This window comes from Anomalospiza imberbis, chromosome 3 (assembly GCF_031753505.1).
Source record: "Anomalospiza imberbis isolate Cuckoo-Finch-1a 21T00152 chromosome 3, ASM3175350v1, whole genome shotgun sequence".
In the NCBI taxonomy this organism is placed as follows: domain Eukaryota; kingdom Metazoa; phylum Chordata; class Aves; order Passeriformes; family Viduidae; genus Anomalospiza; species Anomalospiza imberbis.
The window spans coordinates 11677743-11692655 of record NC_089683.1 but is presented as its reverse complement, the minus strand read 5'-3'; the positions used below and the strand labels follow the sequence as shown (position 1 = coordinate 11692655).

The window sequence follows — 14913 nt, the reverse complement described above, 5'->3', positions numbered from 1 at the left end:
CTTTTGACATACTTAGTTTGGGATAAAAACAAAAAAATGGACATTGTCATCATCCTTGAGTGACTATATGAAAAGAGAAACTTCATCTTTTACTAACATCAAGGCATTCAAAGCCATGAACAAGTTTAGAGAACTTCTAAGACTGAGAACAAAGCAAACTACCACCGACCAGATTTGCTTTTCAGTTTGCAAGTCCTGCTTCCATCCTGATTAATGCGCTGATTCACAGTAATAGAGGTACCATACAATTCTGGTTTAAATGCATCTCTTCCTTGGTTTCGCAGAGTTATGGAAATATCTGCAGAACTAAAAAACATTAATAAAATAAAATAAATAAAAAAATCCCCTGAAATTAATTTCAAATCTAAAAATAACAAAAAAAAATCAGAACATTTCAATTTTCCATATATACTGTCTTGTGTCCTACAGGTCACCACTGCAAGTCAAAGTACCCATCAGAAAAACATGTATTTATTTGGTTTGAGCCATAACAGGATTAGACACATTGCTGGTTTAAAACCCAGCAGGAAAATAAACCCACTCAAGCTGTCCCCTTTCCTCCACCCCCTTCCCACAGTGGAGGAAACAACAGTAGAGATTACAGAACGAAATCACAATTTCCTGCAAAATCTCAAAACCACAATATTAGTAGGAGTGTACAAAACAGAGTGTTTTACCCTCAGAAGGGTATTCACCACTAAACAAAAATGCTTCCCCAAGACAGCACCTGGCACGGTTTCTCAGACAAAGGCAAAATGGCAACTGGCCTGGTGCTGGCCCATGTATTGCATGAGAAAACAAAGGCACTATGTCAGGGATGCTCATGGCTTAACGTTCCTCTTCCCCAGCCCGAAAACCACGGAAAAATAGGGAAAAGACAGAACCTGGTGGGACCTGACAGGGCTCTGAATCAGGTCAGGGGACCCTTTTCCTGGGCCTGACTGCACACAAGCAGGACTGGAGCGCTCAGTGGCTCTGGCAGCAGCGGTGCTGCGCTGCTGCTGCAGTGGCCACGGTGCCTGTGGCTGGGGCTCCACACGGCTTGGCTGGGCTCTGCTCCGTGCTGCTGCCGTTCCTCCCTTTTCTTCTTCTCTCAGCGGCACCTTGGGCTCGCCGGCGCTGTCTTTCAGCACCAACCAGAAAAGCCGTGGCTTGGAGGAAGGGGAAAGGGGCCGTGTCTTGGGGTGATTTCATGATGATGCTCTACTCCTGATTGTCTGCTTTATGCCCAGAAATGGCTGCTGTGGCTTTAAAGTGGGTCCAGAGGAGGGGCGCAAGCCTTTGGGGGCTCCTGTGTGGACTTCGTGTTCAAGACTCACTCCCCAGCACGCTGGGTGCTGTGGAGAGCGGCAGCTGCTTTGTTGCTTAGCTAACTCGATTTTTTAGTAGCTTAAGCAAGAAGTTTCCTTTGTCCCCTCCACCCCACCATTCTCGTGGACAGCAGCAGCAATCCTTCTGCAGTTTTTTTTGGGGTTTTTTTTTGGTTTTTTTTTTTTTTTTGCTTTTGGTTTTTTTTTTTGTTTTTCTTGAATTGTTTCAGCTTGGTTTTGGTCCAAGATCAGATAATCACCAAGACCAGCAGCGGTGGTCACTCCAGCCAGCCCAAAACCTCGGGCAAAGATGAATCAATAGGACCAAGGACACCAAAATCCACCAGCTTCATCTGCTGTGAGGAGGGGACCAACACCAGAGGTTCAGCAGGTTCCCATATGTTTTGCCCAAGCCGCTGCATGAATTTTTTCCTCTTCCCTGAAACAAAAGCCAGCCACCATTCCGTCCCCCCTCTGCCATGCAGCCAGCCTGTTTATTTCTCCCCCTAGCATTCTGAGGTTTTTTTGTTGTGGTGTGGGTGGGGGGTAAGGTTCTGAAAGTTCAATATCCAGCACTTATTCAGTTTTTTTTCAAGCCATGCAGGCACTTTCTTAGTTAATAAACAGGGTTTTTTTAGTTTCACCCGCTGGTATTCATTTTTTCATTGGCAAAAGGGATTACTGAAGCCATTCTCTTCAGAGGAGACACTCATTCCAGAGTGTTTTCTCCTAAATCTGTCTCTAAACCAAGACATACCGCCAGTGGCAGAGACAGGTAAAGTCTGCTGGGCTGACCTTGACACCTACACACCCCTTCCCTTGAACCTGGGAAAAGCAAAAGATGCTTTTGGCCCCAGCTTCCTCATGCTGACACCACAGCCCTGCCATGATATGGGTGGTATGGAATCAAACACTGCCAGAAACTCCAGCCCTCTTCTCCATAACCATGACAGACACACTGCTGCCATACACTGACTGCTTGCATCTCCTGTGCTTCACCTAAATAATGAGCCAAAAGCAAATATTTGTGAGAGAAGATTTCATCCATCTTCCCTTCTCATCTGAGTGCCCTCATTTTACATCACAGAATCAAACTGCTTTTTGGTAGTTCTCCTTTTTTCAAATTGGCTTCTGTATAAAACAGTCATCTGGCTTCTACAGTCTAACCAAAGTATTCTATAGCAGAATGGTTAAGCCATTCTTCTAGAAAAGATGAGATGCGATTTCAGTTTCAAATTTCTACTTCTTGTTTCTCCAGTGAGTGCTGAAACATTAACTTCATATACATAAGGCAAGTACTATAGCAATTTTACTCTTATACATCTCTGAAAGTAAAAGGCTGGGACTCTGACTAACAGCTTCATGTAAATATACTCACAATCCTCCTATCTTTTTACTGGACTCCCTAAACACGTTATCTCCACTCTCAGAGCAGACATGAATCCACATCTTGCATGTTTAAATATCCAGCTGTAAGTCAAGGTCTTTATATTCATTCACATCTCCAGAAAGATTGAAAAATAATTAACCTCACTGCTTGCACAACAATGATAACTAGTCACCTATAAATTTTTCTAGTGGACTCCATTTTTCTGTAGGATATTTAACTGCAGAGTGGAAGTAATACAGAAGAACAGGCAATATAGAGAACATATCACTATGTTAGCTAGTTCAGTGTCTCAGTTTCAGGTAGGGCAGAGCTAATTTTCTTGATATTACTGTGAGGGGCAGAGCCCGGAGCCATGTGAGTGTTGTTATTCTCTGCCCTACACATCATCCATAGAGCCACAGCTTCAGCTGGAAGACAAGAAGAGCACAAAGTGGAACTGCCACCATTCTGTTCCTTTATTCCAGGGAAAGTGGATGGCAAGTGAAGCAGTGGGGTGACTCCAGTCCTATGCTGGGGTTGGTGTGTCATTGTTTTTCTTGTCTTGGGCCTGGGGAGGGAATGTGGGTGCAGATGATTTGTGCACCGTTGTTCCTTTTTTTTCACCACAGAGGCATGGACACTTCCATTTGCCATTTTCTTCCTTGTCTCAGAAGATGTCTGACTTGGGCTGTGGTGCAGTTGCCTTGAGTCAGACTCAGTGAGCATTTTTCCTTGTAAACACTCTCTTTTATACACTATTGTTATTAGTATTGTTGCTGTTAGTGTTTGTTTTCCTTATCTCGTTGATGGCTTTTTTCAGCACATTTTTATTTCAACACATAATCTCCACCTTTATCCCTCTCTCACTGAAGGGGACAGAGACCAGCTGTTTGGAGCTTAATTTCCAGTTGGTTTCAAAATACAACATTCAGAAATAATGATATACTAGTGGTAAAACTTCTGAAGTTTTTTGTTTTCAGGGTTTGGGGTTTTGTGCGAGGGAGGAGTGTTGTTCAAATATGGTCTCTTCAGCATCATGCTTTTTATTCAAGTCTGGTGGATCCCATAAGAAGATGCAGAAAATTCGTGTAAAATAAAACTCATAAAGTAACCTCAATGACAATCACCAAACTACAAATGCAACTTTTAGATTAAAGTTTAACTTACGTCTCTCCTTTTTGAATAAACATTTTTAATGAGGAACCTCTGCTAGTTGCAGTGGCTTTTCCACCAAGTCCAACAATGAGTGCTGTTAATACAGAACTTTTTCCACCTGTAATTGAAGCATTGAACTTGTTTTAAAGAGAAGATATTGTAATTTCTACTCCACCCATATTACAGTTTTTGACTTGTTATATATTCATGCATTAGAAGTCCAAATTCTGTCCTTATTGAACATATAAAATAACAATAATGCTAGTAAAGTATCTGCCATTTTCAAGGTTCTCCCTAAAAAAACCCAACATGTTGAGCCAAACTTCTGTTACTTCTATTTAGCAATTTGCATTCAATATGTCATAGGTCAGAAGGAAGGAAATCTCCCCTTTCTTAAAAGCATACTGAAAACATGTATACAACAAAAGAAATCAAACACACATTACCATTTATCTAACTACCTGAAAGGTTTTAAGCTCTCTTTCAAAATTATGTTTATTTTTTTAATTCTTTCTCCAGAAGAAACAAGATGGTATAAATAGGTATCACTTCCTTTTCCTATAATAGTTTCTATGTCCTGGTTTAGCTGGGATAGAGCTCCTTTTCTACGTATTAGCTTGTGCTGTGTTTTGGGTTCAGCATGACAATAATGCTGATAACATGCTCATGTCTTGGTTGTTGCTGAGTAGCAAAGTTGAGGACTCTTCAATGTCTCATACTCTGTCACTGAGGAGGTGCACAAGAAGGCAGGAGGGAGCCTGGCCAGGAGAACTGACCCAAATTGGCCAAAGGGATATTCCATACAACAGAACGTCATGCCCAGTGCATAAACAGGGGGATGCTGTCCAGGAGCCATTGATTGCTGCTCACATGGATGGGCTGGTTGTGAGCAACTGCATAATGCATAACTTGTGTCTCCTGCGTTTTATTCCTCACTTTCTCTCTGTTTTTCATTACAGTAATTATTATATTTTATTTTATTTCAGTTATTAAGCTGTTCTTATTCCAAACCACAGGTTTTACCTTTTTCCAATTATCCTTCCTATCCCACTAGGGAACATGGGGAAGTGGGCGAGAGGCTGCCTGATATTTAGTTGCCAAAAGGGATTAAATGACAACAGTCCTTTCTAGCACCCAATGTGGGGCTCAAAGGGTTGATATAACTGACCAGAGTATGTTAAAACAAATTTGCTCTAAGCATTCATGATATTAGCTTAATAGTTGCTGATCACAGTGCTGATTTATTTTCTCTCAGAGCTGCTGTGCTGATTCTCAGGGCTGAATTATGTAACACCTTCCTCATAGCATGCGCTCCCTACTTTGGTGTTTATCACCTCTGGGGCCTGGGCTAAGGCTGTAATTTTGAAGTACTCTGCAATGCTGGCTGATAAGATACGATATGATAAATGACCTGATACGACGTGGGGATCCGCTGGCCTGGTCTGGGCACTCGGCACCACCCTCATCCCTGGGCTGCGGGAGCCGCCCAGCGGCGACTGTTCACAATTACACCTGTCACCCTTCCCAGAGCCAACCTGGAGAGGACACACCTTCTCCTCCTTCTCCAGGGTAACTACAACAGCTTTTCCAAATTTTGGACGTCCTCGGGAAGCTCAAACCATCAGGAAGGAGGATGTTGCTGAATGTGCTTCAGATCTAGTTTAGCATTATGCAACTATCAGCAATACTTCAACCCTCCCAACCTCACTGTGGTTCCTCCAAACTCAGTGAAGGGCACTGCAGGCACTTGGACAATTATAGTGCATTTAATAATAAACATATAAGTACATTTAGTTCAAATAAAAAATTATGCATTATTTAGCTATTAAAATATTTATAGTCACATTATCTTTTGCAAAAATCTCCAATTTTAAGACCTAGTTCACCAGCCTTTAACTACTGGGATAGACCAGTGGTACCTCATTTCAAAAGTGAATCCTTGTCCACCCCTAAAAGATGGCCAGCAATTCTTTTTCAAATAAAAACTACATCTTCTACATTACTAACAGAAGCATTCTTTGAGAAAGATGCTATGCAATTAATACTTACTTCCATTGGTTCCAACAACAAAATTGAGATTTGATCCAAACTGAAAAGGCCCCAGATTTGAATGGCACATGAAGTTCTTCAGCTGGATACTTTCAATTATCCCAACCTCACCATCAGGCTAAAGAATGAACAATTAAACTCAAGTTATATATGCATTTTAATGAGATTATATATTTTAAACACAATGAAAATTAAAACGACTGTATGATACAAAACATTGGTTGTTGCAAGCCACAAGGAAACAGAAGGGTTTCACAACACTGTAAAGTTGCTTGCTATAGAGCAGTTATTTAGTAAAATAAAAAGAGAAGTTACCAAAGCTGATCTCTCACACACAATAACTTTCAGTTCTCCCTATTACTAACTTACTATCAATACAACATGAACTATTAAGACAATAGATCCACACAGTTGGCTGACCAAGTTAAAAGCATGTTATTAAGGGCATTGTCCAAATGTCTTGTAAATACTGACAGGCTTGGGGCACCAACCACCTCTCTAGGAAGCTGTACTGGCTTTGGGTTGTAGTAGCAGGACAGGAAGCTACAGGGGTGGCTTCTGTGAGAACCTGCCAGAATCTTCCCCATGTGTGACAGAGCCATTGCCATTCCCAGGCACCCCCAAGACAGACCCACTGCCGACCAAGGCTGAGCCCATGAGCAACAGTGGTAGTGCCTCCAGGCTAAGAGCCAGGAAAGGGAAATTGCAATTGCAGCAACTGCAGCCAGAGAAGAGAGGAGTGAGAATATGTGAGAGGAGCAGCTCTGCAGACACCAAGGAGGGGCAGGAGGTCCTCCAGGCATCAGAGCAGAGATCCACCTGCAGCCCATGGAGCAGGAGCCCCTGCTCCTGTGCTGGAGCAGGTGGATTCCCAAAGGAGGCTGTGACTCTATGGGAAGTCTACACTGGAGCAGGTTTGCTGGCAGGACTTGTGAGCCCATGGGGGATCCACACTGGAATAGGCTGTTCCTGAGGGACTGCAAGCTGTGGAAGGGACCCACACTGGAGCACAGAACGACTCCTCCCTCTGAAGAGGAACGAGTGGCATAGACAACATGTAATGAACTGACTGAAGCCCCCATTCCCTGTGCTGGGTTGGGGGAAGAAGAAAATTGGGAGTGAAGAGGAGCCAAGGATGGGTGGAGGGAAGGTGTTTTAAGATTTGGGTTAATTTCTCATTATCTCTCAAGTACTGATTTGATTGTAAATAAATTCAGTTAATTTCCCCAGGCTGAGTCTGTTCTGCCCATGACAGTCACTGGGGAGTGATCTCTCCCTGCCCTTATCTCAGCCACAAGCATTTTGTTGTATTTTCTCTCCCCCGTCTAGGAAAGGAGGGCAGAGACAGAGTGGTTTTGGTGCACACCTGGCACCCAGAGTGGTTCAACCCCCTAGAGAAGCCTGGTCCAGTGTCTTACCACTGGTAAAGAAATGTTTCCTAATGTCCAATCTAAATACACAGGACAGTATTTGCAATCTCAAAAATCATTTTTTAAGGTCTTCTATCAAACTAAAATTCAACTACTAGAAGAAAAGCAGAAAAAAAAAATATTCCTGTTTTCAAGTTTCTTTCCCATCAAAATTTGCATTTCGAACACTAGATTTTTTTTCAGATATCTAAAAGTGTCAGCCATGTAAAATAAACAAGTATTTGGTGCTTCTTTTAAGTAAATAAATAGTTTCCCAAATATTTTGTCTGCCTTTACTACAACCATAAATGAAATATACCATAGTTCTATCAAAATCCATTTCCTTCATTTACTTCACAACTTCAGTAGTATTCCTCCTATTAAATCAGAATATATTATGTTATGATTGTCTATTATAACTAGATCACCCAATAAATAAGAATAACCTCATGCAAAAGTCCTCACCACAAAGAGTATCCCTAGTTTCTTTTATCTTTCTTCTACTGATGCCTACATCCAAGACATTTATTTCAATAGGCACAGAACTTTTCTTATATCTTCATCTCGATGACTTTTTATACTTACCAACTGTGAAGGGGCACTACTATTAGCTGAGAACTCTAAAGTTTCTTCTTCAGACTCATCACTACGTACATCTGTGTATTCTTTTCTCTGCCTTTTCTGGGAACCAGGAGTTAAAACACTTTCTTCCTTTCTCTTACCCATGAGTACTGAAAAATGAAAGTAATGAAATATTATAGGTTTCAGTTTTCTAGGTGACTACACATCCACAGGTGATAGCACAGAAATACCAAATTATTTACTTTGGTAAAACAAATATTAAAATCATAACAAACATTGCAACAAATACTTTCTCAGAACTGAAATCTCAGTAACTTAAGGCTACGCTTGCTATGAAGGAGTTGCATCAAAACAAAGGAAACACAGCTTCATTATTTTAATCAAGCTGAATAAATAAAATCAACCTTGATTCTGTTTTCCCTGGTACATTAGACTTTGGAATACTTGCTAGAATGGTTTTTGGTTAGCGATGGAGTTGATGATTAGTGGTAAAAAGTACATAACTAACATAGTAAAATCAGCAGCGTCAATACAGGTCTGATTAAAGTCAGCTGCATGGCCAAAACCAAAGTGTATTAATTATTTGTGATTGACAAAAGCCAAAAAAATTAATATGCAGAACACATAAAAGTAGAGTATAGAAAAATTTAGATTCATAGTTCTGTTCCTGAGCTGTTTCTTACACTACAAGGTAGTATAACATGATCACAGTAAACAAAATGCTCCTAATAAAGGATAACTATTCTCTCTATATAGGGGACACATGTATAAATTTCCTCTATTCCTATAAATCAATAAATAATGCACAGACTTCCAGCACTAATAGGACTGGTCTGAAACAAATCTTGCAAAACTAACAAGCTTTACTAAAAAATACAAAAATTTCATATTTTCTGTAATCATAAGCTTATGGCATGGTTTTTATTCCCTCAAAAGTACATATTACATTCTTCATACCTACAGACCCAAAGACCTACACAAAATACAGAAGTTGACATACTTGCCCTCAGTAGAAGCAAGGTGCAATTTACACAAATGCAATACACAATCTTTTTATTTGTCAGCAGTAAAGTCAGCTACTGCTAGGTATATAAAACAGGCTAAAATGAATATCAGTTGCACAGTTTTCTGATATCAAAACTTTTCTGAAATGGATTACATTGTCCTACTCAGCTTAGTTTGCTGGAATTTCATCTAGAGCTCCCCTGTAAGAAAGATGACAACCAACTTTAATGCACAGCACCAGTTCAAGGAAAATTCAGAGGCAATAAATGTACTTATCATTCACTCCTTCAGAAAGATCACTGAATGACACATGGCCTAAGAATAGGCTGCTTATTTATAAAAATAATAATAAAAATATATTTTTTTATGTGTAGGGTGCAGGAAAGAATGACCAGCATTAAAGATACAGCATGCCCAAAGTTGGTAATACATGTCTAAACACACTGGGGGCTTGGAGGCCAGAAGACTCCTAGCCATGGATACAGGTGATGACAACAAGCAAGCACTTCCTTGTCCCTCAGGACAGATGGGATAATCCTGGAGAGAAGACATACAGGTCAGCCTAACAGCTCCTAACATGATCTCCTGGAGGGAGGTGGCACATTCTGTGAGAAAGCCGGGTGGGTCAGCACAGCGGGTCCAGCTGTGCAGTGCACAGCCTCAGGACCCCAGGGGCTCCCTTGTCAAAGCCCTCCCAGGGCTTCTCAGTGGGTCTTGCTCCACCTTCTCTCTGTTTTAAGATTAGTTACTTGGAGAATCTACAGAGAACTCAATGAAATAAAGACTGCTGAAGCACAGCTTTAGTCACAAGAACTTGTGCTGCAATGGAAAGGAGCAGACTTTTTTCCCTCTTCTCATCCTGTCTCATCCCTCTGAGTGCAAGCAGCTTTTTACACAACAAAATAATAAATCACCTCAAGTCTTTGATTCTATGAAAAAGTAATGCAGGAAAAAACTTCTTTCTTTTAACGTTAGTTAGGTGAGCTCCTAAACACTTCACCATGCAGATGTGTATGCATGGGTCACTGTGGAGACAGAGATGCCTCTCTGAGCAGTTTCCTTGTGTCAGCCTAATGCTCTGGTCAAACTATTGCCTGAATTCAACTGACAAGAGGTCAGACAGCTTAAACCACCAAGTACCACAGAGAACAGCATTTATTATAAGAGACACACGAGACATCAAAATTTCCTACTTCATTACAAAGAATATCTCATTTCCAGTCTATATATTTGTTGACTGCTTTATAAAATACAGTGTCTTATGATCCCCTCATTAATTTTCCATGACATAGCATCTAAAAGATAAAGAGAAAACAGTATTAATCCCTTTCCATCATGTGGAATGTACAAAATTCAAAGCAAATGCAGAAATGCAATAAACTTGCCATCTGACACTCCTGCAATAATTTTGTATGGCAGAGATTTCTTTATCAAATATTAGAGAAGGAAGAGAAGAAGGATGATTATGCTTATTACTGATTATTATTACTATTATTATTATAATGATGATGCCCATGAAGTATTTACAGCAAAACTACCATATCCACTTTATGCTATGTAGTTTAATACAACACACAAGGAAATCAAGGAGCAAATACACTTCATGATTCGGCTTACATATCTTTTGCTATGCTACTCTGGGTTTACTACAAACACATGCCTTCATGCTCAAATTACTCAGACCAGGAAACAGTCACTTGCAAGCTCTTGGCATCCATCACCCCAATATGAAGACAAGTATTCATGGAATCTGCTGTTCCCTTAAAATCTTCCTCTAAAAAGAAGGGGAAATGTAAGCTTTAAATGCTGTAATTAATAACATCCAAACTAAAGATGAGGGCTATGAGTTCCACTGCTATAAAATTTGAACATTTAAGGAAAAGAGACTAAAAGAGTGGAAAACAGAACAAAATCATCTCATGTAATCTAACTATGAGGAAGGCAAAAGACAGAACTGTCTGCACCTCAAAACTGTAGAAGAGCTAGTACCAAAACAAAACTTAACTGGAACTACAGGCAAACTCAGCCGCAGAAATTATGATAAATATCAGTGGATGCAGAACCTTCCCTGAGTTAAAAAAACCCAAAAGGAGTAAGAAACTGACCACAACCACAAGGAGCCCATTAATAAGATTTTACAAGAAACAAGGTTTTAAAAGGCACAGGAAGAAATAACCAACATTTTAAAAAATAAATACACAGAAAATGACACGTTTGAATTTTATCTTCATGTCATCTTGATATTTTTGACAGGAAAAGATTTTTTTTTACATTAATTGCTCCCAAAACTCTTGCACCAAGGCATCCCCAATTGTCTATATTAAGTTTTTGATTGAAAAAACTATTGCTTTCAGTCTCAGCACTACTTACCCTAACTTTAACAACAGGTCGGGAATAACTATTCAAGGCAAAGGAAACGCACCTGATCCAAGCTATCTGGAGGTTATTAAAGCATGCAATACTATACTGGAAACAAACTGGCAAAAAATACATCAATATGTTTTAAAATATATAACAGACTACTGAGAAGCTAACAAAGGACATTATTGACAAATGTTAACAAAAGGATTTTTTAATGGATCAGGTATCATACCTAAAATCTAAAATATAAAATATACTTTAGTGTATTACAATATAAAGTAAGACTATGTTAATGGAAACTTATGATGACAAAGTCAAGTTAATAATTCAAACAAGAATCCAACAGTCATTCAGGAAGAGAAATCAAGAGTACTGATTTAATAAAAATAAACTTTACTATCATGGAACATAAGAGTATACAGTTAGGATTAAAAACTGGATCTATAATTGGGAGCAGGCAAGACAGATCCAGTTATAAAAACAATCAAAGGATCACTACAAATTACAACAAGCAATTGTTATGCATATGAGAGCATAAAAGAAAACTGCAAGTCCCAAATGTCCTGTATAAAACGATAAGGACTGCTATATATTAGAAAAGTACTTACCCTGCACACATCAAAGGATAGGAAGGCAGAGGCTGCATCCACTGATATTCACCCATGTTCCAACTTAATCAATGGCCTATTTTTCCACAGTACTCACTGCTATGGAGCTCCACAACTGTTTCCCTTTTCCCTGCCTGGCTAGTCACAGCTTGGCTCATCCAGAGCTGACACAACCAACCCGCAGTCACCAAGCCCACATCACGGGTTTCCTAGCAGCCCCCGCTGGCCTGGTACCCATAAGGTAGGCAGGTATCCCATCTGTCTTGTGGGACATCCACTTTAAACACTCTAGACACAGCTCAGCTATAACCCTGCCTTTCACCCAGCTGGCAAAACAGAGGTAAAGCAAAGACATCAGAGCAGACCTATGGCAGGATGAACACAAGATATGGTAAGGGGAGGAAGAAAATACTTGAGGTCTTTAGCTGATGTATAGCACACTACATTTAACAGTCACAAAAACAGCAATAAAATTACAAATTATCACTAGCAGTTAATAATAATGAAAGAAGTACAACACTACTTGTTGTACTTAAAGGGAGGTATTTCAGAGGGCTGAAGTCAGAAGCCCAGTCTTCAAGACACAGCAGTGGAGTGCTTACATTTTTGGGACTGAGGCAGATGGTCCATGTTAGACTGTATGTCTGACGTTGACAACTCCTCTCCCAATACATTTGCAGCCAGTGCATAAGAAGCCTATACCATCCCATCAAACACTGGAGAAGCACTGCCTGACCCACAGAATCATAGAATGGGTAAGGCTGAAGGGACATAACGGGTCCAAGCCGGGTCCATCTGGTCCAACCTCCCTGCTTAAACAGGGTCATCCCGGAGCACATAGCATAGGATTGTGTCCAGGCAGTTTCTGAATATCTCCAGTAAAGGAGACTCCACAGACTCTCTGGGCAATCAGTTCCAGTTCGTGTTCACCTGCACAGTAAAGATATTCCTCCTCGTGCTCGGGTGGAGCTTCCTTTACATCAGTTTCTGCCCGCTGCCTCCAGTTTTACTGCTCGGCACCACCAAGGAGAGCCTGGTCCATCCTCTTGACACCCTCCCTTTAGACATTTATAAAGATTGAGGTCTCCTCTCAGCAGTCTTTTCTCGAAGTTGAACAAGCCCAACTCTGTCAGCCTTCTCATAAGAGAGATGCTTCAGTCCATTAGTCATCTTTCACAGCCCTCCACTGGACCTCCATCTCCCTCTTGTATTGAGGAGCCCAGAAATGCACTGCGGCACCGAGGGCAGCTCTGCCTCCTCTACGGACAGCGAAAGCGAGAGCGGGGCAGAAATCCCCCCAGGTCCACCATTACCTGTTGCTTTTCCCAACACCGAATGAGCCAGAAGGCTCCCCCACCCCCTAGCAAAGAGACACGGGTCCCTGGGCGGCTGGAACGCCCGTGCGGCCGCCGCTCCTGCTCGCCGCCGTCAGAGACGGGCACCCGAGGGAGCGCTCACACCCGGAGGGGCGCCCACGCTGGGCAGGGGGTGTCAAACGCCATCTCCGACCGCTAACTGGCCCGCCAGGGCCACCTGCGACAACACCGCGGCGCCAGGCCGGAGGCAGCGGGGCAGCGGGAGGAGCGGGGGCAGCCGTTGCTCCGCCCTGCGGCCGCCAGGCCGCCCTCCCCTCCCTCGCTCCCAGCCGTCCAGAGAGCGCGGCGCGCCCGGACAGCGCCCGCCAGGATCTCAGCCCGGCGTGGGTCACCCATCCCTCGTCTCCCCTCCCTTCGCCCGTCGCCTGCTCCGCGCCCCGTTACCTGGGACAGCTCCCGATCCCTGCACGGCGGGGCGGACGGGGCGGGACGGGCCGGAGCGGGCGGAAGAGCCGCCGCCGCGAGTGCGGCGCCTGCGCGCTCCGCGCCCCGCGGGGCCCGTTTCCGTGCGCGCGCCATTTTCGGGCGCGGGGGGCGGAGCGCTCGCCGCCCTGGAGCCGGTCCGAGCGGGCCCGCACGGCGCCGCGCGTCCCCGCCGCTCCCCGCGGAGGCGGGCCCGCTCCCGGGCCGAGGCTGGGCGGCCCGGGGGAGCTCGGGCACGCCTGTTCCTGTGGGCGCGGTGCGCGGGGAGCGCTGGCGCAGCGGGGCGGGAGTTTCAAACGCTGCGTGCGGGGAGCCCGCGCGTCCGGGCGCTTCGCTCGCCGGCAGCGGGGCGGGGTTGTGTTCATCCCCCGGGAAAGATCCGTAGGCGCTTGAGGAGGAATCTGCAAAGGCTGGAGCGCGCCGCGGCTGTCCTTCGGGTGCGCAGGTTTATTGGCAAAGCTGTGTTGGGTAACGCAGAGAGAGGGGCAGAGTTGTTAGAAACGTCAGGGCTTTCGTGTTTCCTCTGCCGTGTTTTTCCTCCTTTTTAAAGGCCTCTGGGTGAGACATAAAATATGTGCTTAGCTGTCTTTGCAAGTTACCTTGGTCACATGTGAAAGTATCTCTGTATGAATTTAATTTCAGCGTTGAATGTTTTCTGTGGTTATCTTTAACTGGCATTTCTAGCAGTGTAGAAAAACTTAGTAGAGTAGAATGTAGTCTTAAAGCACTATATAAGACATAAAAGCTTTATAGGTTTAGCACATTCTGGCCTGAAGAGACATTGAGAAGGTTTTGTAGTGGGGTGGTTGTGTTTACTGTTGACGATCTTCAGTGATTTCTAAGTATATGAAAATAAATCAAGTTCAGTCTTTCTTTGGAAGTTGCCATCTCTTTAGGGTTGGAGGCTTGTGATGAACGAAGCTCTTAAATAAAATCCGAGTAGACAGATCATTCATGTTAAGAGTAGTTGAGCTATTGGTACACTGAATTCAAATTTAAATATTTTATGAAATACACTCAAAAAAACCAAAGACTGCTACCAGTCTTGCAGGCTTTCATAGCTCACCATTAGATATATATTCAACGTGATGTGAAAAACTTAAGTCCTCAAATAGCTATACTTTATTAACGTGGAAAATTCGGTCTTTTTTTTTTTTTAGTTTTCAATTTTTATGTTTTTTTATTATTACTTGCAATCTAACCAGATGTAGGGTGTTTGTAGTGTATTTGTCTTTCCCATTAATTAAGTACTATGTGACACTCCAT

The 14913-nt window shown here is 42.6% G+C and overlaps 1 protein-coding gene across 8 annotated transcripts in view; it reads right to left on the bottom strand.

Annotated features, from left to right (window-relative positions):
• Positions 1–13743, bottom strand: part of SMC6 (structural maintenance of chromosomes 6) — a 283990-nt gene extending 270247 nt beyond the window's left edge. For 6 of the 8 annotated variants that reach the window (XR_010996977.1, XR_010996981.1, XR_010996979.1 and 3 more), the window contains exons 1-4: positions 7878–8023; positions 5884–6001; positions 3847–3952; positions 170–306 (exon numbers count right to left, since the gene is read on the bottom strand). Coding sequence is in view for 3 of the 8 variants with exons in the window: in XM_068183415.1 (XP_068039516.1) it covers positions 170–306; positions 3847–3952; positions 5884–6001; positions 7878–8018 (502 nt within the window). In the remaining 5 variants the exon portion in view is untranslated. Of the gene's footprint in view, positions 1–169; positions 307–3846; positions 3953–5883; positions 6002–7877; positions 8024–13161; positions 13373–13608 lie in introns of those variants that run through there. The other 2 variants (XM_068183417.1, XM_068183416.1) reach the window with 2 other exon arrangements.
• Positions 13744–14913: the final 1170 nt, after the last annotated feature.